Here is a 27,533-nt window from a genome sequence, read left to right on the forward strand (position 1 = left end):
ATAGAAGGAATTAGGATGAGCATAAACCAAATCGCATAGCACTTTACATTGTAAGGGGGAACTCAACATATTCATCACTACTGAACTGGGTGCTTTTTAATCACAATATTTTACCCCATACATACTATCTGCTTGTTATATTATGGGTAGAATACTACAGCAAGACACACTTTGACAAGGCAGTCAATATCCTATTGAGCATCTGTCTAGCCCTACAAGTATGGGCATGTACTGTATGCACTCGCACAGTTCAAGCCAGAAGACATACACGCGCGCAAATAACATAGTCAATGCTACTGTTCCACTTTGCGAAAGAAAAACATGTCATTACTACTCTCTGCCATGGTTTATTTGTAGTGGTGTTAATGTCTCTATTGATGTCAGGTGAGTGTTAGGCTAGTGACTAGATGAACATGCTAGACGGGCAAAGTAAAAAAGTATATGCAGAACTGAGCTACAACAGACGATACCTGTTCTAGAATTATGTTAGGGTTGGTCGGGTATAAGTGTTTAAAATCGTGTTTGAGGTTTCTGAAGCGCTGTAGGCCTACTTCCGTCGGTTCTAGCATGGTCAGATAGTGACGGGTGGGAGGGCTTCTATAGTTGACTGAATGCATTTGTTTTAAATATTCAATATGGCTGACGGAGGAGTAATGAGCCAATATGAAAGTTCAGGACCAGGTAATCATTACTACATTTTACATATTCATTTGCAGATTATATTTTATTAGGCCTGACTTCGTGACAAATAAACGAAAAGGCCAGCACCATATGGTTGGTCCAGTTTACAATCTTACCCGGCGCGTGTAGGAGGAAAAAAAAACTAGCCAGGATTGTTGTCGTTCGAGGAAAAGACATTCCCTCCTTTGTGTGGTGCGCGTTCCATATTCATACCCAAAAGTCACAGCAATTTAACATATTTTATCTGTAATCGGCAACGCTGTTGAGTTGTTTACTCTAGATATTTCACTTTTTTATTTGTAATGGAACATAGCCACAGAAAAAAGGCAATAGTTAACGAGCTAGCTTTGCTTGCATGGACACTAGCTAGCAAATAGCTAGTGTTACTTCGTGCTAACTAGCAGCTCGCTACATTTTGCATATTCATTTCTCAGAGGTATGCTTAGAATTAATTTTAAAGAATCTAGCGAGGACTTGATACAACAATTGCATTAACTCAGTAAATCTATTATTTGCAATGCAGTTGGGAGGAGGGGTTTACCGCTAGGAGGAGATCACTTATTTTCATTACTAGCCGGCTACAGTAACTTGATTGTAGCAATGAACATTCAACGTTTTGGGTGCTGTATCAATGAGATCGCACCAACGAAAAACTATGAAAATCCATGGAAACGTTGACATCCTTATAGTGTAGTTCTCCTAACTTCTCTTCGACATTTGAACTAAAACTTTTTGATAAAATGTTAAACAGCTTGGAGTGGAGTTTGCCACCACGTTTGTAACTCTGGTTACAGGCAAGTAAGTACCTGTACCAAGTTCCAGGCCGAGGTCACAGACTAGCTATCAGGTTGAATACTTTTTGGGCAAAGAGGGCTACTGTTCCCAACTGGTTTGTTCTGTTTGCTAGTGAAAGCAGACTGAAATTGAAATGGCCAAGTTTGTCATCGTTTGTGTCTTCCCCGCTAGGCCTACAGGCATGCCAGTGGAATAACTTTTAGAGTTGTCCTAGTACTAGCTCAGCCTGTGTTTTGTGAAAAGTAAATGTGACACAGTTGAGTAAGAGACCCCTCCCTAGCCACCCCACGGTGTACTAGAGGTTGATGTAAGAACAAGGTCTTCTGTGGATCTCATGTAGACTACTCATCATATAGGCTACCCATCAGTTAGTCTCTTCCAAAACAATCACATTTTTGACTTAGCCTATTCCTTCCCCATTTTTCCTTTTACTACCGTCTAGTCCTGTAGTTGTCTACCTGAAGTTAAACGACTTCTGATAGAATGTTACGGAGTGTCGTAAAGCCCTGAGTGTCAGGGCCTCCAATGGTCAGGAGGAATCTGATGCAGTGTTTTTCAGCTCAAATTTGACAGAATATGATCAATGTTTTGCATATTTTGGATGTCTGTTATTTGAATATGCTGAATTTTCATTTTCTCTGCCCCCTCTCTCCTGTGCGCTCTCTCTCCCTTATCTACTTTGCATTATGCATTTGGGCTTTCAATAACATGAAAGCATAATTCATTGCTAATCTGAAATTCTATTAATTGAATGATTTGCATAATGCATTGTGTGCCAATTAGGTTTATGTAACTCAAGGCTCTTATCCACAACTGTCTGCTGAAGCTCCAACATTTTCAATGTAGGCCTCCAGCCATCAGTCTCATATACAAATTCAATGTCATATATGTTTTGTTTTGGAGATTTGCCATTGAAGAGAAGGCCATGATAAGGGTTTGAGTAGTCATACACTCACTCACGCCTTCATGTCTTGGATTTGGAAACAAAGTTTACTATCAGTTTGCTATCAAATGGCAAAGTGGGGTCTACAGCTTGGAAGTAATTTATCCCCCTCGCCCTCACATTATAAGAGTTGCGAGGGAGAGAGTGAACTTATTTGGCACATGCCACGTACTCCTTAAAAGCTATCCAATTAATATGTAAATTAGCTGATAAATATTTATAGAGATTTTTTGAATTATGCAGAAAGCTTTCGGAGCTCTGTGTGAAATGAATTGCTCGCCGCAACTTCAAAGCGGGCGCCTTGGCTTAATGAGAAACGGGGGGCTGAATTTGCATACGGCTCTAATCAGCTGAATACTGATTACGCTGCTTCGTTATGGGCGCTACGCTGCCAGCTGCACTCTTTGTTTCTGTTCCATTCCACAGGGATGGAGAGAGAAAATGAGGAGAAAAAGACAGGAGGACTGTTTGCCACACTCTTGTTGATTTGTTACAGTGAGAGAGGCGGTGTGCCGAGCAGCTAGTTGTTACAGTGAGAGAGGTGGTGTGCCGAGCAGCTAGTTGTTACAGTGAGAGGCGGTGTGCCGAGCAGCTAGTTGTTACAGTGAGAGAGGCGGTGTGCCGAGCAGCTAGTTGTTACAGTGAGAGAGGCGGTGTGCCGAGCAGCTAGTTGTTACAGTGAGAGGCGGTGTGCCGAGCAGCTAGTTGTTACAGTGAGAGAGGCGGTGTGCCGAGCAGCTAGTTGTTACAGTGAGAGAGGCGGTGTGCCGAGCAGCTAGTTGTTACAGTGAGAGGTGGTGTGCCGAGCAGCTAGTTGTTACAGTGAGAGAGGCGGTGTGCCGAGCAGCTAGTTGTTACAGTGAGAGGCGGTGTGCCGAGCAGCTAGTTGTTACAGTGAGAGAGGCGGTGTGCCGAGCAGCTAGTTGTTACAGTGAGAGAGGCGGTGTGCCGAGCAGCTAGTTGTTACAGTGAGAGGCGGTGTGCCGAGCAGCTAGTTGTTACAGTGAGAGAGGCGGTGTGCCGAGCAGCTAGTTGTTACAGTGAGAGAGGCGGTGTGCCGAGCAGCTAGTTGTTACAGTGAGAGGCGGTGTGCCGAGCAGCTAGTTGTTACAGTGAGAGAGGTGGTGTGCCGAGCAGCTAGTTGTTACAGTGAGAGAGGCGGTGTGCCGAGCAGCTAGTTGTTACAGTGAGAGAGGCGGTGTTGTTACAGTCAGCGAGAGAGAACACTAGACGGATCTCCTCCTGCTGTGTTGGGTTCTGTTTAACACATCTGGCTGTGCCAGTCTTCTGGGTTCTGATTGCTCCTGGTCAGTGGGCCCAACTGAACGGGGTCAGTGCCAGCTGGCCTGGATGGCACGCTGGTGATGCCACAGACTGGACTCTGCAATAGCTGGTGAGCAGAGCAGTGTGAGAGATCTGTTCCAATATCCACACTAACATACCACTTGAATGAAGCAATGTTTTGGGTATGTTAGTAGTATGGGTATTGGACCGTGTGTCATGACAATGGAGTATTCCAGAACACCTGTGGTTTGTGGAATTCTACACTTGTTGATCCTTTGAATTTGCCATTTTCTTTTGTTTTCTGAAGGCATAAATTGAATTGTCATGTGCTGTTTCCGAGCCGTTTGGTAAGCTAAGCTTCTATTTTTTCCTCTGTTTCAGACTCGATAATCAACCTGTCAGTATCCAGTAAAAGCAACATGGAGAACGGGGACATAGTCAAAGGTGAGTTCCTACAGCCTTTTTTTGATTACAGCTAGTGCCTTTAGTATGTCATGGAATGTGTTTCTTGGAATGAGCTTGGCCGTCTTTATATATTATGGCCTGTTTCATTTCCATCACAGAAAATGTAGTCCTGAACTGACTTGCGGTTCGATGGTGTTGTCCTCGGTGCTGTACTGTGGTAACAGAGTAGTAACAACTTTGTCTGTATATTTGGTCCAATGCGAAGATGTATGTTGGAGGATTTTGACTGTGTTGTGCTGACTGACCTCCCGTCTCTCTAGGCGTGCTGACCAATGGCCGGGACTCTCAGAAGCAGACTGTCATGTCCCTCACCAATGCACAGTCACAGGCTCTGCTGCAACAGGTAACACACACACTCCCACGCATTACTCATCTTCTTCTTTTCCCTTCTTTTTGACAAAAGCCAGAAATGCTCATTTGCATACTTTAGTCTCTAATACTCTACAAGCCAATATAGTCAGTTAGCTCCATAGCCAACATGATGCTAACACCAAGGCAAGACGGATATGATCCCGTCCCCATGGCTACTCAAGGGGTCCATTCATTGCGTCCAGCGTTGCCATGGTGACGCCTTTAGCCCGCTACTTTAGCCCGCCAGCTTGGAACTAGCCGTTAAAATGGAAGTACAGCAGCCTGCTGCCTGGCATGCCTCCTCTCGCTGAAACAAAAAACCAGCGCGCTGTCTGCTGCATGCTAATTAGCCCACTCCAACTGTCGCTTAGGAACAGGTGGGGGTGGATATGCAAATGTAGGCAATTTACATGTGCCTCATAACCAATCTTTGATTATAATACTCCCACCTCTCTCTCTCTCTCTCTCTCTCGCTCTCTCGCTCTCTCGCTCTCGCTCTCTCTCTGTGTGTGTGTGTGTGGCAGTCATATCCCCATAGGTTGCACTGGCTTTTTACAATTTAAAAGTAGTAGGGTTTAAGCCACAGATTAAATCTCTGATACACACCCCCTTTTATCTCTCTTACTCACACACTCTCTCCCTCAATCTCTTCTCTCTGTGTGTGTGTTTGTTTGTGTAGTTGACCTTGTCTCCAGCGCAGCAGCAGCTGTTTCTCCAGCAGGCTCAGGCCCAGCTCCTTGCAGCAGCCGTTCAGCAGCACTCCGCCAGCCAGGCCCAGAACAGCAGCACCACAGGGGCCGCCATCTCTGCCTCCGCAGCCACCCCCATCACCACCCAACTCCCACTGTCCCAGCCTATACACATCACCCCTGTAAGAGATCTACTATAGTGTTATATACTCACTCACACACAGTGACTCATACTTGTCTAACACTGGCTCCTCTCTCTCTCTCCCTCTCAGCTTCAGCAGCAGGGCCTGCAGCAGTTTGTGTTGGTCCAGCCAGGTCATTCCATGGCCACCCAGCTACAGCCTCAGTTCTTCATCTCCCAGACTCCACAGGGACAGCCCAGTATGTTTCAGTATCATAGTAAGCTATACACCAGCACTGAAGTAGTTTCATGTTTCAGGACCTTTCACTAAACCGTCTCTCATTTGACAGATCTCCTACAAGCCCAAAATCTTCTCACTCAACTACCTCAGAGCCAAGCCAACCTCCTACAGACTCCAACTATCACAATCGCCTCACAGGTTAGGGGAAACACACACTTTTTCACAATAGCCGAATTGTTAGTGGCTGTGGGTTGTTTCAGGACAGGAACACAGACCATGCACATCTCTTATCTTCCTCCCTCTATCTTTCTCTCCTATCGTGCGCAGGCGGCCGCTCCCACGCGGACCATAACTGCCACCCCCGGCCAGCTCCTCATCCACAGCCAGACCCCGCCCCCTAAGGGTCTGGGCACGCCCACTCTGGAGGACGCCAGTGATCTGGAAGAGCTGGAGATTTTCTCCAAGGCCTTCAAACAGAGGAGGATCAGACTGGGCTTCACACAGGTATGGCCCAGGGACTCAGGACTGGCTTCCGCTGTAATACGCTCATAATAGATAGGGTTTTATTTTTTGTGTTTGTGATAAATTATTTATTTTTTCCCCTCATTATTTTACCATAGAAACAGGATATGAAAGAGTTCCATGGATTGCATTTATATTGTACTTGAGCTTTTTTTCCTAAATACTCAGTGCTTCAAACTACATTTTTAAGGAAGGGAACTCACCCTATATACTACCAACCTGGTTGATGTCAGTCTTACTTTGCCTGCGTCCTCTCCCCCTCTCTTCTCCCTCCAGGGTGACGTGGGGCTGGCCATGGGGAAGCTGTATGGTAATGACTTCAGCCAGACCACCATCTCCCGCTTTGAAGCACTCAACCTGAGCTTCAAGAACATGTGCAAGCTGAAACCGCTGCTGGAGAAGTGGCTCAACGACGCAGGTAGGTCCTCATAAGGAAGGTGTGTGTGTGTGTTTTATATATCTATTTTTTAATGCTGTCATTATGTACATTTTTATATTTGGATAGTGTATCTGAGAATTTTTCTCCCTCTGTGATTTCTGACCCACTCTCCTTGTCCCCCTGGCTGCAGAGAATGTGAGCTCAGAGTCCAGCCCCAGCCTCAGTCCCCTGGGCTCTGGTCACGGGTCACCCAGCCTGGCATCTGACCTCAATAACCGGCGCCGCAAGAAGAGGACCAGCATCGACACCAATATCCGCGTGGCCCTGGAGAAGAGCTTCCTCCAGGTGAGACCTGGTTCTAACAAAGAAGATTGTACCTGTTCAGGCGAGATTTAGATGCCTTTTAGAAGAGCTCGACCCAAATAAGGGATGTTTGACTGTACGCCGTGCATTTAGAAGTAGTCGGGGTGTCTACAGAACACTGCCAGCTCTAGCTGTCTACTTCCCCTCACTGAGTCTGGTGCTCTTTGTCCCCTTGCAGCAAAACCAGAAGCCGTCGTCAGACGAGATCTCCCTGATAGCAGACCAGCTGAACATGGAGAAGGAGGTGATCCGGGTGTGGTTCTGTAACCGCCGGCAGAAGGAGAAGAGGATCAATCCTCCCAGCAGCTCGGCTTTCCAGAAGTCCATCTTCTCGTCCCCTACTACTGCCAGCCTGGTGAACACTGTACCCCAGACCACTGTGACCGTCACCCCCTCTCTGCCTGTCACCAGCTTCAGCCTCACAGGTACGTGTATATTTTTCTAGTCTGGGGTGTACTCGTCTGATCTTTGCCATTGATAGTTTCTGTGATGGCAAAGCCCAAAGAGGGATTCACCGTCTAGTGGAAAGTGTGTCCTCTGTGCATCTCTATGGGTCCATATACATGCAGGCTATAACCACAACTGATAGCAGATGTTTGGTTTACATTATATATGGCTAATTAAGCAGCCCATATAGATAGATAGATAGATAGATAGATAGATAGATAGATAGAGATATAGCGCAGCACTTGTAGACTGACACAGGAAGGCAACGCCACGGATGAAAGGAGAAATTAGTGATCAAAGCTGAGGTAGTAAGTAGAGCGAGCGGCCTGCCTTCCTCTCTCCCACAGTCAAACTGAGCTTTTGAGATATTTTTCATGAAAGTAACGCAAAGTAATACAAACCATTACTTTTTCAAGTAACTAATCCCAACACTGATGGGTAGTAGCAGTTCCGCATTAGTTTATCCAGACTAAGATCATGGGAATTGCCAGGGACCTCACGATACCATATCACCATACTTAGGTGCCGATTCTTCTATATGTATTGCGATTTGATACTATGATTTTTATTGCGATTTCGATGTTCCAAACATATTGCTCACCATATGTCTGCTGCAGAGGGATGAGGGAGAGCCATGAGAGAACTGGTTTTGATCAGTCAGTGAAATAAAAGTGCTGAAAACAAATTGGCTTCCTATTTTAAAAGATGGAGAACAAGCATTTCGCTACATCTGCTAGACACGTGTATGCGACAAACAACATTTGATTTGAAACTATGAAGGAAAAATAGTGCTGGTACAGAAAACTAGCGCAAAAAATATATTGTCAAAACGATACGATATGCCGTCAAAAATAATATCCAAACTAACTTTTGATCGTTTTTTTCCCTCATCGTTGAAGGTGATGCAGACTTGTCTTTTGTCCTGTAGTTATTTATTTGATGTTGATAGTATATTATTTATATGGTGTAATGTTGACCATCCTGTGTTCTAGACAGGACCCTGGCGTCAGCCACCGGCAACACAGCATCCGTCATCTCCAGCACCCCTACAGTCCCCTCTATGTCCCTCACACCCTCCTCCTCTGTGACAACCATGTCACAGCCAGCCGTTACCATGACGCAGGCGGGGCAGATGCTCTACAGCAACGGCGGGGGTCTGGCTGCAATGGCGGCTGCAGCGGCGGGAATCAGCCCGAGTCTCATGCCCTCATCGCAGTTCAACACAGGGTGAGGCTCACACAGACACAAAGTGCTGTGTCCACTCAGTATCTAAGTGAAAAATATGTATTGTGTCCATTATCACATAAGTGACTGATTACTCCTCCAGGGGGGCCTTACTGAACCTAACCACTGCAGGTTTTGGAGGAGCGCTAGCCACCATCCAAGGTGTGTTGAGTGGCAAGTACACCCCGCTACTATGCACCTTTATATACATACTTAAATATACATTTAATGTGTTCCCCTCTGGCTTGTTTAAAAGTCACTAGAGCTCTGAAATAGGGTTGTTTTGATTACAAGAAGGGATGTGGAACCTTTGCTTTCTCTTGTCTTATCAGGGAGAAATGATCCCCAGTCACTATACTAGTCTAACCTTCCCTCCTCCTCCTTCCTCGCAGCTCTGGCCTCCAGCGGGTCCTTCCCCATCACCACCCTAGACGGGAATGGGAACCTACTATTTGCCAACACCAGCATGTCTGGCTCTGCCCCCAGCATCGTGAACACGCCCCTCTTCCTGAACCCCCAGAGCCTGTCCTTATTGGGTAGTAACCCTGTCAGCTTCATCCCTGCCAGTGCCCTCAGCCTGCAACTCACTGCTGGCACCAACACCATCACCACGGCAACCACACCAGTCAACACCATCGTCAGAGCCTCTAAGGCCCAATGAATGAACTCGCGGGGCGGGTCGCTCCCCATTTCTTCCTCTTCATTGATCGTTATTTAATCTTTGTTCTTTTTGCTACCACCAAAAAGTTGTTGTTGGAAAAATATTCTTAAGATGTTTTCCTCCCTGTCTCTGCCACAAGGGGTCCTAACGGTCCTTTCAAAGATTGATTGAGATTTGGCAATAGAATCTCTTTTTCCTCAGAACTGCTTCTAAAACCAAAAATGTGCATTTGATTTTATTTTGCTGAGTATTGAATGAAACTGACACGGTTTAACTTTCTAGAGAGACTTCATGATGATCTGTGTGTTAGGTTCTCTAATTTTAAGTTTTACTTGAGGGCGTGTTGTACAGGCCTTGATCGTTGACGTCAGATTTACAACTAAAGATTAGATTTCTCTCTGCTTGATTTTCATGTTACCTAAAATGTTCTTTGCGGTTAGTTGTGTGCTCTCTGATATTTGCCGTTTGTACATTTTTGGACATTTTTCAAAACTTTTATTAAAAGTTTTGTTGCTTTAACATGTTTTTCAACATAGTTCCAACTCTTTAAAAATAATCACTAGACTGTGAGAGAGCCTGGATGTAGACTTGCTATGGAAGAGCTTTACTGCAGTCTCTGGGAAGAGTTAAAAACAGCGGACTTCAAGAGAACTTGGAATGTCCTTTATCCAACCCAAAAATATTAGTGTACTAGACTTAGCTCTATATTATCATCACACTAGTGTAATGTAGCATAGGGATTTATCTAATGGACCTCTCCAGAGTGGGAGAGATTAATGCAATATTTTGAAGGGGACTTTCCAAAGACTAACAAAGATGTTTCTCTCTGATATTCTCCTCCCTTATGCCGAGGTCTATAGAAGACAGAGGCAGGATACCAAAAAGAGCGTCTGGAGAAGGTAGGGTAAGGTGTCAGTAGTATAGTGGGGTTGCATGGCCCATACTGAGTCTCTGCCTTGGATTACATGAGTTCAAGAAGGTATTTACAAGAGTAATGATCTTGAAGTAATACTCAGGATAGCCATTTCCCAGTGAGTCACTGCATGTTCAAGTTAAAGGAGATTGTCCAGGTCTGGCCTTCTCTGAGAAAGAATAAGCTCGTAAGACCAAATATGCTGCCACTAGAGCCCCGGGTACTGCAATCAGTACTGACTCAACATAATATATTGAAATACCTCAGCAGCAAAAAACCAATATATATAGTCAAGCAAAACTGAAACCATACATTTTAAGAATGTAGAAATGTTTACCTGTTTTTTTGTTGGAGCTTTGCTGTACATTTGAAATGGTGACTACAGCAGAGAATCATATCTTGATACACATGAGCTGACTCCACATGCACTGTAACTGCAGTCTCCAGTACTACTGCTATTATTATGTAATATATTCACGGAAATTGTAGTTTATTCTTGTCTGATCCTACATACCAAAGCATTAGCGTTTTCATTTTGTAGCTGGTTTGATGGGGAGATCTCTTCTTGGTGGTGTTTGTTTGTTCTGGGGGTTTCCTGCAAAGCCTTATGGGAAATGTAGTTGTATCTCTGCTTACTTGAGTCTTTTTGTTGTGGGTTTGCTCTGCTATATTGAGAAGTTTTTGAAATATGTATCCGAGGGCCATTTTTACTTTACGTCTAGCGCTCGATATTCACATGGAAGTAATATATATATATACACATTAAATATTCCTGTTTTCTATCTGAACTAGTAGGTTCCTGTAATTGAATGTAGTGCATTATCTTTAACATCCTCTGTAGGATAGAAATGTTTGTGTGACTCTGGACCAAAGTAAACCACAGGGTGTGGACTGATCCGTTTCTGGCCTTTTTGTCATTTTTGTTGACCTGGCAACAAATACACATACCAAACTGTTGAGGATATAAACACGAAGTCCAAATGCTTGTTTCCATTATGGTCCTCTTGTAACTAAGGAAATGTACTCAAGCTGTACTGCGTTTTGTTTTTTACTTTTTTGTGTGTGCTGTTTTATCAAAAAAATGTAAAGCCAGAAGTTTTCACAATTTGTACTTTTCATGCCTTTGTTTACATCACAAGGGAGAAAATGTTTTATTTTGTGGCCTTAATGGATGGGATATATGGTATCTCCAGACTACTACTTGTATGTTAATGCAGGTTAAAAAACCTGTTTGTAAAGCTTTACTGACATCCTTAACTGATGGTTCCAGTCTTGGGGAGGGACAGGCTGTCTAGTGCTGGGTTCATCTGGGACTGTTGGGCCTATTCAACACCAGGAGGCTGCATCTCAAAAGAAACCAAAGACATAACGCTCTACCACACACACACACACTTAGATCAGTGGTGCTGCTGTCCTTTGTAGTCGCTTTATCTGAATGTCATCACATCTCTTACACATTGTCTTAGTTTAATTTGTACACCAAGTAATGCAGGGGTCGGCAACATACGGTCAGAGGAAAAAAACACTCCAGGAAACTTTTGAACGTCTAAAACTGGAAAGTATTTAAATTATAATGGACCTTTTACGTTTTAAAATAACTGCCCTTTTTCTGGCCCACAAATTACTTTTGCCGAACAATTCGGTCCCCAAAAAAGTGCGGCCCTCCGCTGAATTTTGAAATCCCGATGTGGCCCTTGAGTCGAAATGAGACCCCTTAACATTTCTTTGTTTTGTTTCTACGTCAAGTAGAGGGCAGATCTTTTCCTCCAGCTGTATTCCAAAGCAAAAATCCTGTTAAATGGTTCATCTACACAAATACCAAAGAATACTCTGGCCGGGATTGAATCCGATCGCAGGGTTATAGGCGTTGCGGCTTTTAAAGGCAATTTCTGATTGAGCTGAACATATGCAGCATTTATCGTGAATGGGAACGCTGCCTTTAAAATAGGTAATACCTTTATAGCCTAGGACCGGATTGAATCCCGGCCTCTGACGGTCTTTCCCACTCTCTTCACGCTTCTCTTTCTACTCACGTCCCTAAAGCGTATTTATACTGTAGTAGACCGATACAAAACCAAGCACTGGCTTCCAAAGCGCAATGTATATTATGGTACATTTCAGGGAAGATATCATCAAGCAGAAAATGTGTTTTGAAAAGAGCTTGTTTTTTTTCTCATTCAGTATGGATGTCAATGCAGAATGATCTTACTGTTGGTAGATGGTCAAATGTAAGGTATTTTTGGATTCAGTGCCTCGATTCACTGCCTGTGTATCGTGATTTAATACTTTTTTTTACAAAAAAAATGAAAACGTGTAGGCCTGCATATCTTTTTCTAACACCCACACAGAGTTGGGTAGGTTACTTCTAAATGTAATCCGTTACGAGTTATCTGAAATTGTAAATAGTTAACTTTTAGATTACTCAGTAACGTAATCAGATTACTTTCCCCTTGAGGCATTAGAAGACAAAAATGATCCGTCAAACACATTTGTTGTGTCATAGTGGTCTCTGACTTGTGATCAGACTCGCTCAGGGGAAATAAACGTAAATGTTTTTCAATGCTGAATTTAATGTAATTGATAAAACAGAAAGGTGTCAATGTAACATTTTTGTAAACCAAGAAGTAATCTAGTTTTTCAAAAGTATCTAATCTGATTACAATATGTTTGATAACGTAACGGATTACAGTTTTTTGTAATCGTTCTGTACACCACTCCAAATCTGGTCCCTACTTCCTCCTGTCTCGTTTAGTGAGGTAGCAGTTGTCACACTAACACTAGGTGGTGACACCCATGGTTGTGGCAATGCAAGGTGTGATGTCACTACTTGGCAGACTACATAGATGATGAACACACCCACTCAACAGTATACTAGCTTACTACTGCTATATCAACTACTATCACGCCACACTGTTGTCACAGGAACAAGAACAACGTAGGGAGACTGTAGTCGTTTAACTATGTCCCATCTTGTCGACCTGTTTGTCTGCTGTATTGGGGGGATGACGTTTTTTTTACTTACAAATGTATATGAAAAATCTCTTACTGTAACTTTGTTATAAACATCATTAAAAGTAGTAACATTGTTGCCATTGTGTCTCTCCTTTGCAGAAGAAGACTCAGTGGTAAAGGACAAACCTGATAATCAGATCTTTGTAATGAGATGGCTTTATTATAGTGCTGAGGCACATTATTTATTATAAACATGAGGGGAAAGGGAACACAATTACACTGTACACTGTATGCAAAATAACAACCTACATATTTATTCTTTAATTACATTACTCCAGGTATAAACTAGAGAAGCAGTAGCCAATGAGGAAGGGTCAGTAGGGTTGGTAGAATTAGTTTCAAGGTCAAAGGTTACAGACTGGGGGTGTATGGGGAGAAGAGACTGGAGCTAAAGTAATAAAATAGTGATAAAATATGATCAAGGTCATATATTAAGACAGTTATGAAATTGTCACTGGCGCAAAAGTCTCCAGATTTTCCAACAAAAGCCTGAAAGATAAAAAGGGAGTAACAACTGCAAACATACTTTTTACACAACAAGGACTGTTCTAGATATCAGTGATTATTAGATGTTGGTGGGTAAATAACTAACTCTTCACCAATTTAAAATGATTTGAGAAGAGGGATATGGAACTGTTGCATACAACAACACTAGCAGTATACTCGCTGCAGATAGAAAGGTAAACAGGAGTGACCGCTGGACGAGGCGTGATCCTCCATGATGTTTCTGTTAGCGAGGCGGAGGGAGAGGCTGCATCTGGAGAGAGTCATAGGTATCCTTGGTGGCGGCACTCAAACCCTGATAGAGAGATGGGGGGGGACACAGTCAACTAGGATTGATCCCAAATCTCTCACTAAACCCTTGCCTCATCCACTTTGCTCCAAACCTCTCACTGCACACTTCCCTCTCATCTACTTCCCTACCACTGTCCCCTCAGAGAGAAACTAACAGTGAAACAAGGGCTGTTATGTTTGTGTATTCGGGCCTTGTTAATTGGTTGGTTTCAGCGGTGGGGCGTGGTCAATAGGGAACGTGCAAGTGTTTTGTTGGACTGTGTGAGCCATGTGTATCCTGTGCATCCGACAAATAAACTTCAACTACACACCTGGTACACCTGGTCGTTCTTGTTCCTGCGGCGCTGCTTGTCCTTCACAGCGATCTCCCTGTACGTGTCGTCGGTTGGTTTTTTAAGGGACTGCAGAGGGAAACACTGAGTTATGAGAAACATATCCATATCTTTTATAATATTTCAACTAACATGAAATGATACTGTATGTTGGGTAATGCACTTACCGTGTAAGTGTCGTCATTATTCCTGCGATTCTGTGAATAATATAAGAAGGTACACAGAATCAGGCTGTTGATGCATGATTGGGGTAATACGAATCTCATTCTTCTACACGAGATATAGATCCACACACACTTACATCGCGTGCCGTTGCAGCACTCTCTGGATCCCTGTTTATTCGCCCATAACCACCTCCGTCCGTAGGTTTCAGATCCTAGAAAACACAGGGACAGTGTTCCAGGATCATCAACACACCCCCACCCCCCTCCACACACACACACACACACACACACGACTACTCACAGTGTAGATATCATCATCCTCCAATATCTTGCCCTTGAAGAACTACAAGACAGAGAGATCAGCCAAATATGTTGAGACAATAACTGGTCCTAATAAAACTGGTACCTGTATATCCAATCAGAGGTTTATCTACGTCTACCCATATAGTGGTGTGTAAACTTGAACTCACTTTCTCTCTGAGCAACAGTCCAGTGATGATGAGACCGTAGAGCAGTAGGAAGCCGTCCAGAATGTAGCAGAGTTTAGGGTCGTACAGTGGGGTCATCGCCTCTGCAGGGGAGAGGTTGACATTAATGAGAACACACACACACACACCAAACACCCCCGGTAAAACCCACCCCTCACTGGTAGAAAGAATATGTCAGGAAGGTGAATGGAAGTAGGTGTGTGTGCGCGAGTGAGTATGTGTCTATGTGCACTCACTTTCACACACACACACACACACACACACACACACACACACACACACACACACACACACACACACACACACACACACACACACACACACACACACACACACACACACACACACACTCTCTCTCTCATGTACTGAACAGAAACAGTTTCTTAACTTTTTCACTTCTCTCTCTCTGTGCGTCTCAGGAAGACAGTCATATGACAGTCAGGCTCCGTGGGGTTGCTGTGACTCTAAGCCTTTTTGTGGTGGGGGTGAGTAGAGCTGTATCTAGCTCAGTGGTTTCCTCAGCTGCAACACGTTCTGAGTCTGAGGTGGTATAACTGCCTATGTGAGCCCCAGGTGTGTGTTTCTGTTACTTATATGGCATCAGCAAAGACCTATTTCCAACTTACTTTGTACCAGGACTGACTAAAGCTTAGAGACCAAATCAGCCACATTCAAACGATAGGTATCGGTCCATGGACTGCAAAATACACCCTCCCCCCTCCTTATCTGTCATTTCCACTTAGACATATCTGATCTAGAAACAGTTTGGCCTCCCTTCAAGAGAGAGACTGACGATAAGGATGCAGTCAGGATTACAGAAGCCGATGAAACCCTGTGGTCAGGCCTTAGGACGGCTGAGACACTGAAACCCTGTGGTCAGGCCTTAGGACGGCTGAGACACTGAAACCCTGTGGTCAGGCCTTAGGACGGCTGAGACACTGAAACCCTGTGGTCAGGCCTTAGGACGGCTGAGACACTGAAACCCTGTGGTCAGGCCTTAGGACGGCTGAGACACTGAAACCCTGTGGTCAGGCCTTAGGACGGCTGAGACACTGAAACCCTGTGGTCAGGCCTTAGGACTGCTGAGACACTGAAACCCTGTGGTCAGGCCTTAGGACGGCTGAGACACTGAAACCCTGTGGTCAGGCCTTAGGACGGCTGAGACACTGAAACCCTGTGGTCAGGCCTTAGGACGGCTGAGACACTGAAACCCTGTGGTCAGGCCTTAGGACGGCTGAGACACTGAAACCCTGTGGTCAGGCCTTAGGACGGCTGAGACACTGAAACCCTGTGGTCAGGCCTTAGGACGGCTGAGACACTGAAACACTGTGGTCAGGCCTTAGGACGGCTGAGACACTGAAACACTGTGGTCAGGCCTTAGGACGGCTGAGACACTGAAACACTGTGGTCAGGCCTTAGGACGGCTGAGACACTGAAACACTGTGGTCAGGCCTTAGGACGGCTGAGACACTGAAACAATGTGGTCAGGCCTTAGGACGGCTGAGACACTGAAACAATGTGGTCAGGCCTTAGGACGGCTGAGACACTGTGGTCAGGCCTTAGGATGGCTGAGACACTGAAACAATGTGGTCAGGCCTTAGGATGGCTGAGACACTGTGGTCAGGCCTTAGGATGGCTGAGACACTGTGGTCAGGCCTTAGGATGGCTGAGACACTGTGGTCAGGCCTTAGGATGGCTGAGACACTGAAACACTGTGGTCAGTAAGCTCTTAAGAAGTATATACCAAACATTAGGAACACCTGGCCTTGAACTGAGTTTACCTGTATGTGGTGCTGCTCCATCTGTTCTCTCCCTTTCAGAGGGACAATAGGAGGAGACCTTCAGCATGGTGAATACAGAGGCAAGTGTGTGTGTGTGTGTGTGTGTGTGCTTCCATATACAGAAAAGTTCACAATTCTCCTTTTTTCCTGATCTGTGTGTCTGGATGATCATGTGACCTCCAGGTAACTGTCTACATGCACAGAGCCCTTGCTGTTTCATAATAACACATGTATTTGCAGATGTGGAGATGCATGTTTTCTACTGCAATCTGCTGTCCGCTTGCACCTGCAGTGAATGAGAGAGGAGGCTGTGCAGTAGTCTACATGTGTCAGTCAGTGAATGAGAGAGGAGGCTGTGCAGTAGTCTACATGTGTCAGTCAGTGAATGAGAGAGGAGGCTGTGCAGTAGTCTACATGTGTCAGTCAGTGAATGAGAGAGGAGGCTGTGCAGTAGCCTAGATGTGCCAGTCAGCGAATGAGAGAGGAGGCTGTGCAGTAGTCTATATGTACCAGTCAGTGAATGAGAGAGGAGGCTGTGCAGTAGTCTATATGTGCCAGTCAGTGAAGGAGAGAGGGAGGATATGCAGTAGTCTATATGTGCCAGTCAGTGAAGGAGAGAGGGAGGATATGTAGTAGTCTATATGTGCCAGTCAGTGAAGGAGAGAGGGAGGATATGTAGTAATCTATGTGCCAGTCAGTGAAGGAGAGAGGGAGGATATGTAGTAGTCTATATGTGCCAGTCAGTGAATGAGAGAGGGAGGATATGCAGTAGTCTATATGTGCCAGTCAGTGAAGGAGAGAGGGAGGATATGCAGTAGTCTATATGTGCCAGTCAGTGAAGGAAAGAGGGAGGATATGTGGTCTACATTAGCAACACTGTACCACCAGGGTTGTTCAACCAGCCTAAAAGAAAATCGTCCTTTGCCTCATGTCACCTGCACTAAAAGCCATGACAGAACACAGCATGTGACTCATAGAGGACAGGGTCAGGGCTCCAGTAGCAGACTGGTGCTGGGTTGTATTCATTAGGTATCTGGACGGAAGAAAACGGACGGAAACAGGGAGGGGCAACCTGAAATTATCCAATAATAAACATTTGTTTTCGTTTCCTGTTGCAAAATGTTTTGCTAAGGTGTGCGCTAATGAAGACGACCCTGTAAGAGGGGCCTCATCGAAACACTACAACAGGAAATGCTTTCTTAGTCTAATCAAGTAATAATGTAGTCACTTGGTGAATGCGTTTATCCAAGGAGACTAAAAGATGTACTCAATTCAAAATGTTTGCAGCTTGATGATTGAGTTCAGAATTGAACATTCTGCTTGTTTTCCTTGCCTTTCAGAATCCAAATAATTGATTTAATTAATTGTGCAAATAATAAAACCTATGGCAACAGCTATAGAACACAGCTAGATTGTATGGTAATTTGTGAATTGTTTCATTGAGGTCTGCTCTGTGTAAAGACTACAGCATCACAATGCCAAAGTTATTTCCATTTAAATGTATTTCCTTCATCCTCCCTGACCCTTTGTCTGTTCTGTCATTTATCCTCAGAAAGTGGGACGGAGGCAGAGCTGTTGAAAGTGGGACGGAGGCAGAGCTGTTGAAAGTGGGACGGAGGCAGAGCTGTTGAAAGTGGGACGGAGGCAGAGCTGTTGAAAGTGGGACGGAGGCAGAGCTATTGAAAGTGGGACGGAGGCAGAGCTATTGAAAGTGGGACGGAGGCAGAGCTATTGAAAGTGGGACGGAGGCAGAGCTGTTGAAAGTGGGACGGAGGCAGAGCTGTTGAAAGTGGGACGGAGGCAGAGCTAGAAGTTCAGAAGGAGAAAGTGTAGGCTGTATAGAAATAATGACGTTCACATTGAAAACCATTCAACCAAAAAGTTTCTATCATCATAATGGGGGTGTAGATCACATCTCACATTCCACTGTTCTGACTTAGAAACAAGGCTACATGGGATTTCTGTTCATGCAACTCCGTGCAGCCAATGGCAATGTCCACTTTAGGTATAATGCCAGGAGCTGCTTGTGGATTTGAGAGATTCTAACGCAGTTCCACGTCTGACACAGCCGAAACAACTGCTATGCGGATGTTGGCTAAAGCGGATCGGATTGAATAGAGCCGTTTGTGTAAATTCTGTTTCTCTCACTACATTGTTAATTGCTAGCAGCACCAAGTCATATTCTGGGCTTGTGTAGGAATAAAAGATTATTCTGATGTTTAACGACAGATAGCCTACAGTTTACTGAGCGGAATTGGACATTGACTAAATGAACAGTCTTTGTTCTGTGTTTGTAGCACCTTTTAATGTGTACATACTACAAAACAACATTTACAATGAGGTCATTCAGTAAACAATTGATTTGTTTTCAATAACTTTTTGTTTTTTGACCTAGTGTAACCGATGTGAAATGGCTAGTTAGTTAGCGGTGGTGCGCGCTAATAGCGTTTCAATCGGTGACGTCACTCGCTCTGAGACTTGAAGTAGGGTTGCCCCTTGCGTTGCAAGGGCCGCGGCTTTTGTGGCGCGATGGGTAACGATGCTTCGTGGGGTGTCAGTTGTTGATGTGTGCAAGGGTCCCTGGTTCGAGCCCAGGTTGGGGCGAAGAGAGGGACGGAACCTACACTGTTACATTGGTGCCGTGACCCGGATCATTGGTTGCTGCGGAAAAGGAGGAGGTCAAAGGGGGGGTGAGTGTAACCGATGTGAAATGGCTAGTTAGTTAGCGGTGGTGCGCGCTAATAGCGTTTCAATCGGTGATGTCACTCGCTCTGAGACTTGAAGTAGGGTTGCCCCTTGCGTTGCAAGGGCCGCGGCTTTTGTGGCGCGATGGGTAACGATGCTTCGTGGGGTGTCAGTTGTTGATGTGTGCAAGGGTCCCTGGTTCGAGCCCAGGTTGGGGCAAAGAGAGGGACGGAACCTACACTGTTACACTAGGAGGGAGAAGTTTCCACTATCACTGCCATGATTGTGGCTGTGGTCGCCTCACAGACACAGTCTCTTCCTTCCCACCACAGGTGAACCCTAGTGTGGTTAAAGCCTCCTCAGGGGCCTCTGCAGAAAGGGCCAAACACATGTGGCAGGAACAGCAATACTTTGTTCATCATTTGATGTAAAAATAAATAAAATAGATCTGTGTTCTTCATCACTTCATACTCAAATGTGAAGCTTTATAGCACCATATTGTGTAATACTTCCATTGTGCAACACATTTACATGTGAACAAGTTCTAGTGAAGGTTAACCCTGATTACATGTTGTGCACGTTAAGTTAGGGTCAACTACACCCACACTCCAAACTGAATTACGGGGCTATGGAGAAACCACCTGTCCTGTAAGAGGCCTACTGACAGGAAATTAAATGGAATGTGATTAACACCAGCACCATGAAACGTGAGGTATGATTACGGTCAAGTCCTAGATCGCAGATCATCGTGAAGTGATATTATCTGAAACAGGAAGCTTTCATTGTGAAGCTGCCGGTGAGAGGTGTGGGGGGGCATGGATAGAGGTGGTGGGGGGCGGGTGTATCAGACCTGACATGATGAACTCTGCAGGTTATTTCCTAATAACTATTTTTAAGAAACAGCTGCATCGCTACAAGAACATATCTCGGTCTCTCGCTCTCTCGCTCTCTCTCTCTCTGCATTGCGGTCAGAGTTCTTGTCTCAAACCCTGAGAACGCTACAGAGTCCAATTGTATAATATATTGCACAATTTTGAGTGTGTGAATGTATGCATGTGAATTTGCAAGAAAATATATTTTTAAACAGAAATATTGGAATTTGTCTACGTTGTGTGGGAACCTATCCTGTTTTTCACTGAGTATGTGAATCCAACATTGATTATTACAGCAAGGGGAGAGTTCATTTTGAAATAGCCCACCCCTAAAACTAGGATTGTGTGTCTGATTGAATAGTAGCCTCAGTTTAGTCCATCTCAGGCCTGACCAGTGCAGTGGCCACAGGTAAACGGCTACAATTTGAATGTAAAGGTCAAAGGTTACAATATTTTTAATTGTTGTTAAAGAGTTTGCTGCTGAGGTTTTTTATTGCTAACTTTAGCGTCTTGTACTGCCTGTGACCGTGTTGATGGAACATACCATCTATCTACTGGTCTCCTAAAAGGAAACTGACTGAAATCTTTGTTTTGATAGATTATTTTGCAGTGTGGTGACATCAACATCTGTCATTTCTCGGTAGAAGTTTGTTGGAAAGAGAGAAACAAGTAGGTGTGTTAAAATCCTTGTTTAAAAAGTGACACTCAGCAACTTTGACGTACCGTCATTGAGTGATGTGATTCCACCCACGGAAAATTCTGTTTGAAGACGTGAATACATTTCCATTCAGCTTTGCCTCTGAAGACAGACTTGTTTATGTTTCAATTGCATAATCAGATGATTTGAGTAGTAAAAAAAAAAATGTTATTTTTTTTCTTCTGAGATTGTTGATCAGTTTAGAGCGTGTTGAGCAATGACAGCATAGTTTAGTTTAACACGCAGGCCAAAATTAAAGGTGCAATTTAGCTGGATTATTGCATTAAAACATTTTGAATAGACTACTGCCTTTTTTAAATAAAAATTCTGCAAATCAACACATTAGTAATTTTACATAAACTGCATCTTAAACCCCAAAAGTTGCTCACTGTGATTGTAATATTCATATGTGTAAACATACTGAAATATAATTAGATGCATTTTACCGCCGTATCATACTGTGCTATGATTGGTTAAGACCACCCAGACGGTTAGGTCATGGTCAGTTGATCATGGTTGGAGATAAGTGAACATGCCAGTTGTAGCTAGATAATAAAGAGCTACGTTAAGAAATATCCTGTAGTACGGCATTTTATTATTTTGTACAAAGCGTGCAAAACAAGACATGGTGTCAGAGTAAAAGGTCTTAAAAGATGGATTTTTCTGGAGTTCCTTCACCTCGAATGGACTGGGAGTCTACAAACTGACCCGATGCATGGTGTAAGTACAAACAGCATGTGGAGCTGATGTTCACGGGTCCTCTGAAGGGAAGAGAAGAGGAAAAGTGTAGCTACCTGCTCCTCTGGATCGGTGAAAAAGGGAGAGATATTTACAACACATGGACACTTACCGAGGCTGAATCAAAGGTACTGAAAACATACTACGGTCGTTTTGAAGCATATGTTGTGCCGAAGACCAATAGGATTTTCGCTAGGTACAACTTCCATGAGAAAGTACAGGGAGCTAGCGAGTCTTTAACAGTTTGTGACTGAGCTGCGTCTGCTTGTGAAAGACTGTGATTATGCAAACAAGGATGAGATGGTCAGGGACCGTATTGTATTTGGAATACACTCACCGCGAGTGAGAGAGAAACTTATAAATGTTGGGTCTGAGCTAACGCTGGACAAAGCTATCGACATAGCCAGATCTCACGAGTTAGCACAGGCTCAGATGAAACGCGTCTCGCGCGGCATCACGTGAACAAGCAGTGCACGCGGTCAGGCAGACATCAAAGCACACCTCCGGTGCCCAGAGAGCGCGTTTCAGAACGGAGAGAGACAGAACTCCAAAAACACAGACTCAAAACATGTGGATATTGTGGATACAAAGTTCATGGCGAACAAGGAAATTTCCCAGCTAAAGGCAAACGGTGTACTAAATGTGGTAAATGGAATCACTTTGCAAAAGTGTGCAGAGCTTACCGTGGAAAAACAGTACACGCAGTGAGTGAAGATGAAATGTCAAAGAGTCAAACGCCGATGAACTGTTTGATTCAGTGACACAGAAAATTCAAATATCAGAGACAGAGCAAGCCTTTGCTGACATTGAGATAGGAACACAAGGCACAGAGCTAAAGTTCAAACTAGACACTGGTGCACAAGTAAACATTATTCCTCTGAATAAGTACCGCAGCTTGACATCTGAGTGCGAGCTACAGCCCACCATGCGCAGACTGGTTATGGTGGTGAACAGCTCCCAGTAAAAGGCACATGCACTTTCAAATGCAAATACAAGGAAAGTGACATGATGTTGGACTTTTACGTTGTCGACACTAGAGCACCTGCAGTGCTAGGTCTTAAAGCATGTTTAGACACGGACCTCATCAAGCTAGTTTTATCAGTGACAGCACCAGTAGAGACAGAAAATGTACTGGAGGAGTTTGCTGATGTTTTTACAGGAATAGGATTATTCCCAGGAGAATGTACCATTCACCTTGACCCAGACGCAACCCCTGTGTTCGACCCACCCAGAAAGATTCCCCTTGCTCTCAGTGCCTGTCTGAAGAAAGCGTTGGAGAGCATGGAGCAATCTGACATAGTCACCAAGGTTACAGAACCGACTGACTGGGTAAACGCGTTAGTGATGGTGGAGAAACCACGCACAGGCAAGCTCCGAGTATGTCTCGACCCAAGAGACTTGAACAAGGCTATCAAACGGCCCCATTACCCTTTACCGACGCTAGATGGCATCACACACAAGCTAGCGGGAGCACACTACTTCAGTGTCATGGATGCTAGATCAGGCTACTGGGCTATCAAGCTCACAGAAGAGTCATCGAAGCTCACAACATTCAACACACCGTTTGGACGCTACAGGTTCCGTCGCCTGCCTTTTGGGATTGTCTCAGCCCAAGACGAGTTTCAGCGAAAAATCGACGAAGTGTACGAAGGCCTCGACGGAGTTGTGGACGACATCCTTGTTTATGGTCGACCCAAAGAGGAGCACGACCGAAACCTCCGCGCGATGCTGCAAAGGTCCCGCGAGAGAGGAGTCCGGCTCAACCCCGAGAAGAGCACAGTCGGCGCTACAGAGACCAGATACTTCAGACATCTTCTCACTGAGAATGGAATCAAGCCAGATTCACAGAAGATCTCAGCCATAAAAGAAATGGAGCCATCAAAGAACCAGCAGCTGCAACCTGAGGTCGTCAGCTACAAGGAAATGCATGAAAAACGTGCACAGAGACAACTACAAAAGCGATAATACGACAGGTCAGCTAGACCACTGCCACCACTGATCGACGGAGAGTCAGTTAGAATCCAGGAGCATGGCCTCTGGAAACCAGCAGTCGTCATCCAGCCAGCTGACACTGAACGTTCATATCACGTCCGCACCGCAGAAGAAGCGGTTTACCGCCGCAATCGTCGTCACCTACTGAACACAAAAGAACAACACACTGATGAGATGAACTGTTCCCCTGAAAGAGAACGTGATGGACTAAACACACACACAGCACAACATACTTACCTGCAACACCACAAGAACTGTTGACTGACACAGAAGCATGCTCAGCATCATATCGCACAAGGTCAGGAAGAGGTCAAGCCCAGAGCTGTCCTCGACCTGTGAAATGTCAAAGGGTGTAGGCAGATCGCTGCCCTAAAAGAGTTCCAGACTGTAAACCTGTTATTGAAAGTTCACTTGACATGCTTTGGTATTGTATTTGTTTGAAATGTTAAGATGTCATTTCTACAGTGAAAGCTGAGTTGCTGAGAATCCCTTGTTTGAAAAGTAACAGTATGTTGGATCATTGGTTCAGAGTCTGTTGATTCAGTTGGTGTAGTATGCAATATATATGGTTACTTACCTTGAGTTCAAACTACAGAGCATGTATTCAAAAGAAACGCTTAGAATATGTAAAACATTTCTTTTGTTTTAAAAGAAGGGGGGTGTAATATTCATGTGTAAACATACTGAATTATAATTGGATGCATTTTACCTCCGTATCATACTGTGTGCTATGATTGGTTAAGACCACCCAGATGGTTAGGTCGTGGTCAGTTGATCATGGTTGGAGATAAGTGAACATGCCAGTTGTAGCTAGCTAATAAAGAGCTACGTTAACAAATATCCTGTACTACTGCATTTTATTATTTTGTACAAAGCGTGCAAAACAAGACCGTGATGAAATAAATATCACTACATGTAACTTCAGATTTTATGGACCTGCCTTTGTCATTAGGATTTAATTAGTTAATAGTGTAACTGGTAGTATTAACTTTCAAACTCTAGTGTTGTTCAGAGCGGAAACAGAAGGCCCTCCTACATAGTTCTCTGTCACAGTGGGATATGAGTGAGAGAGAACCCCAACCCTGTCATGGTTACAGTAATGTATCTCACACCAGACACTTCGTGTTCTATGATGGGTACAAAAACAAAGCTTCCCCAAAATGACACAGCCAGCTGGCAGAAAGGAGCGAATCGCTAACTGAAAATTAAATGGAGAAGTTGATATACATTGATCGTTTCTCTAATGCGCAAACCGTAAAGTGGAGAAGCTATTGACAACACTGACACTTTCTCTAATAACCGTGTAAGAGGACTTGTCCAGTTAGGCAGTATATCGTAATCTATACATCTTTACCGTCCGAATAGGACACTTTTATACTGTCCAAAAGAACCCACCATTATTTAAACGCATAGTACAGTAACCATAACTTTCCCAGCATTTTAAATTGCTTATCTAAATAAAGAGTTGACCATTGACCGTCATTCACACACACACTACACACACACGTACATTGTAATATTGTTGTATTATATATTTTGTATTGTAGATATGTAGTGGTGTAATAATGATATGATGTACCGTTTTATCTTTTGTTTTATGTGTAATGTAAGCGCCTTAATGTGTTTGGACCCCAGGAAGAATAGCTAATGGCAGCAGCTAAAGGGGATCTCTAATCAATACAAATTGGTTGACAACGGGGCCGAGCGCTCACACGATCAGTTACACATACTGTAGACTAGCCTACGTCGCCGACACTGACTCTGCAAAATCACAAAGTTAGAATTATGAAATATATATTTTTAAATGAAGTAATCATTAGCAATTTAGTTGTTAGCGTGAACCAATCCAAAATATGTTTCTGCATTAGATATTCTTCAAGCGACCCCTCATTCTCTGTCTTTGAGAAGAAAAATAAAGTTGAAAAAGTAAAATCATGATGCTCTCTCTCCTCCTTTTCTAAACCTTACCATAACCTTTATTTCACTGGTTGTGTTCTAGGATTACATTACCCTTTCTGGTAGAACATTACATTATGGCACGGAGCTAAGTGATAATGACAAGGTATATAGCTACTCACAATGAAAACAGTATTTGTCCAGATAGACTATCCCCAATTTCAATATAATACTATTATTGATTCAGAGTAACGCACCACATACTTTGCACTATATTATAAACTGGGTGGTTCGAGCCCTGATTACGGATTGGCTGAAAGCCGTGGTATATCAGACCGTATACCATGGGTATGACAAAACATTTATTTTGACTGTTCTAATTACATGTAACCAGTTTATACCAGCAATAAGGTACCTCAGGGGTTTGTGGTATATGGCCAATATACCACGGATAAAGGCTTTATTCAGGCACTCTGCGTTGCGTCGTGCATACTACGAACAACACTTAGCCGTGGTATATTGGCCATACACTACACCCTCTTTGGGCCTTATTACTTAAATAGAACAATACAACAACAATACCGTAACTCACACTGACAGTGAGGGTTTGAGAATGACTGTTGGAACAGGAAACAAGAATATGATAATTTTACTGATATTAACAAATCTAGGTAGATGTTCTAAATTGGCGTGTTTAGATAATTTTACTGATATTAACAAATCTAGGTAGATGTTCTAAATTGGCGTGTTTAAAAAAAAATTACATCTGTCCCCTTTGAGAACACAACAATCGGAGTGGAAGGAGACAGAAGACACCTCTATTCTCCACATGATCAAAACCCAACTCAAAGTCAGAGCCGGGTCTCTGCCCGTCTGTTCACTTGTGTACAATACAGATCACACACACTTCACATGTAACGTAACATTTGAAAGCCAATCCAACCCAACGTGAGGGCATTGACACGATGGAGAGAGTAGTAAATGTGGTGCAAAAAAGTCCCTTCATTCAGGGCCAAGAAGTTAAATATGGGTCAAGTTATTATTTCCTCTAACAATATGCCCTGGTTCTAAACACCTGTGTGAGAATCTGGAACTCTTGTGTTTATTAAACCCTCTATATGACTACAGCGCTGTGTTTTGCTCTCCCTCGTTTGTCTTTTCCTGCTTCATCAAAGATGGCCGACTCTTGTTGAGAAACGGAGGACACCCCCGTGGGTGAGCTGTGTTTTACTCAGCGGGATTCAAAGCACCATGCAGGCATCATATGTAGTACGACTCCATTTGAGTGTGTGCCTGTACAGCTGTATAGTGGTCTATAATGAGTAAACTAGACTTTCAGCTAAATACTACAGAGTTACACCAGCTCTTTGATGATACCAGGTTGTTGGAGGCTTCGGATGGTTGAGCACCGATTGACAGGGGTCAGGGATGAGCCCAGGTGCAAAGAGAAACAGGGTTTGGAGGGGTCTTACCGACATAGGGTAGTGCAGTAGACAGGACCAGCAGGCCTCCCGTCCACTTCCGAGGGTCCATCGCTCCTCTCTGGATGGATGTGGTCGAGCCCCTTCTCTTAAACCGTCCCACACTCCTCTGCTGTCCTCTCTTCTGTCTTCCTGGGCCTTGGGGGATGATGGCCCTCCAAAGCTGGGTTTTGTGGGCAACCTCTCGTTCTCCTGTCTCTCTCTGTGTTGGGGTGGTGTTGTCCTCCTACAGCAGCTGCTTGAGGCTGAGTGATGCCTCGACTCGCTGGCGGCTCCTCGCCTTAGCGTACAGGAAGTGGCTTAGTGTTGCTCCACCTGGTTACACAAGACAGACACACATGCCTCTCTCAGCCTGGCCTATACTTCCCTTATCCTCAACTCTAAAGACATGGCTCCTTCTCATTACTCAGAGGAGGCACTTCCTGTCAATGTTGAGAGGAATATGTTTTTTACTGAAGAGCTGTGTGTTATACAATTGTATTGGACTCATCTACTTAGTAGCCCAGTGACTGAAGAGCTCT

The 27,533-nt window shown here is 44.2% G+C and overlaps 2 protein-coding genes across 6 annotated transcripts; one reads left to right on the plus strand and one right to left on the minus strand.

The window, feature by feature from the left end:
* The first annotated feature begins 445 nt into the window (after positions 1 to 445).
* LOC106574713 (POU domain, class 2, transcription factor 1) lies at positions 446 to 13,167 on the plus strand. 5 transcript variants are annotated; one of them, XM_014150726.2, is made up of 13 exons: positions 446 to 681; positions 4,085 to 4,147; positions 4,429 to 4,511; positions 5,199 to 5,390; positions 5,481 to 5,607; positions 5,680 to 5,768; positions 5,898 to 6,074; positions 6,369 to 6,510; positions 6,662 to 6,816; positions 7,013 to 7,259; positions 8,274 to 8,508; positions 8,609 to 8,679; positions 8,898 to 13,167. In XM_014150726.2, exons 1-13 carry the CDS (start codon positions 636 to 638, stop codon positions 9,164 to 9,166), a joined length of 1,896 nt encoding a protein of 631 aa, XP_014006201.1. In that variant the 5' UTR covers positions 446 to 635; the 3' UTR covers positions 9,167 to 13,167. The 5 variants fall into 5 exon arrangements, with proteins under 5 accessions (XP_014006201.1, XP_014006202.1, XP_014006203.1 ...); XM_014150727.2 differs by having other exon boundaries at positions 8,609 to 8,667; XM_014150728.2 differs by having other exon boundaries at positions 5,481 to 5,589.
* A 133-nt stretch (positions 13,168 to 13,300) lies between these two features.
* LOC100136549 (CD3zeta-1) lies at positions 13,301 to 27,236 on the minus strand. Its single transcript, NM_001123646.1, has 7 exons — positions 27,004 to 27,236; positions 14,853 to 14,953; positions 14,684 to 14,725; positions 14,520 to 14,594; positions 14,386 to 14,415; positions 14,198 to 14,287; positions 13,301 to 13,890 (listed from the first exon to the last, which is right to left on the minus strand). The coding sequence occupies exons 1-7, from the start codon at positions 27,062 to 27,064 to the stop codon at positions 13,822 to 13,824; spliced, it is 468 nt and encodes a 155-aa protein (NP_001117118.1). The 5' UTR covers positions 27,065 to 27,236; the 3' UTR covers positions 13,301 to 13,821.
* Between the last annotated feature and the right edge of the window lie 297 nt (positions 27,237 to 27,533).

Source organism: Salmo salar, chromosome ssa16 (assembly GCF_905237065.1).
Source record: "Salmo salar chromosome ssa16, Ssal_v3.1, whole genome shotgun sequence".
Lineage (NCBI taxonomy): Eukaryota > Metazoa > Chordata > Actinopteri > Salmoniformes > Salmonidae > Salmo > Salmo salar.

Excerpts from the sequence above, each read along its gene's own strand:
- LOC106574713 (XM_014150726.2), top strand. The coding sequence starts at position 636 with ATGGCTGACGGAGGAGTAATGAGCCAATATGAAAGTTCAGGACCAG. Across the intron at positions 4,512-5,198 it reads CACAGGCTCTGCTGCAACAG|TTGACCTTGTCTCCAGCGCA; the intron begins GTAACACACACA and ends TTGTTTGTGTAG. Across the intron at positions 8,509-8,608 it reads TCATCGCAGTTCAACACAGG|GGGGGCCTTACTGAACCTAA; the intron begins GTGAGGCTCACA and ends TTACTCCTCCAG.
- LOC100136549 (NM_001123646.1), bottom strand. The coding sequence starts at position 27,064 with ATGGACCCTCGGAAGTGGACGGGAGGCCTGCTGGTCCTGTCTACTGCA. Across the intron at positions 14,954-27,003 it reads TACTGCACTACCCTATGTCG|AGGCGATGACCCCACTGTAC; the intron begins GTAAGACCCCTC and ends TCTCCCCTGCAG. Across the intron at positions 14,288-14,385 it reads ATAATGACGACACTTACACG|TCCCTTAAAAAACCAACCGA; the intron begins GTAAGTGCATTA and ends TTCCCTCTGCAG.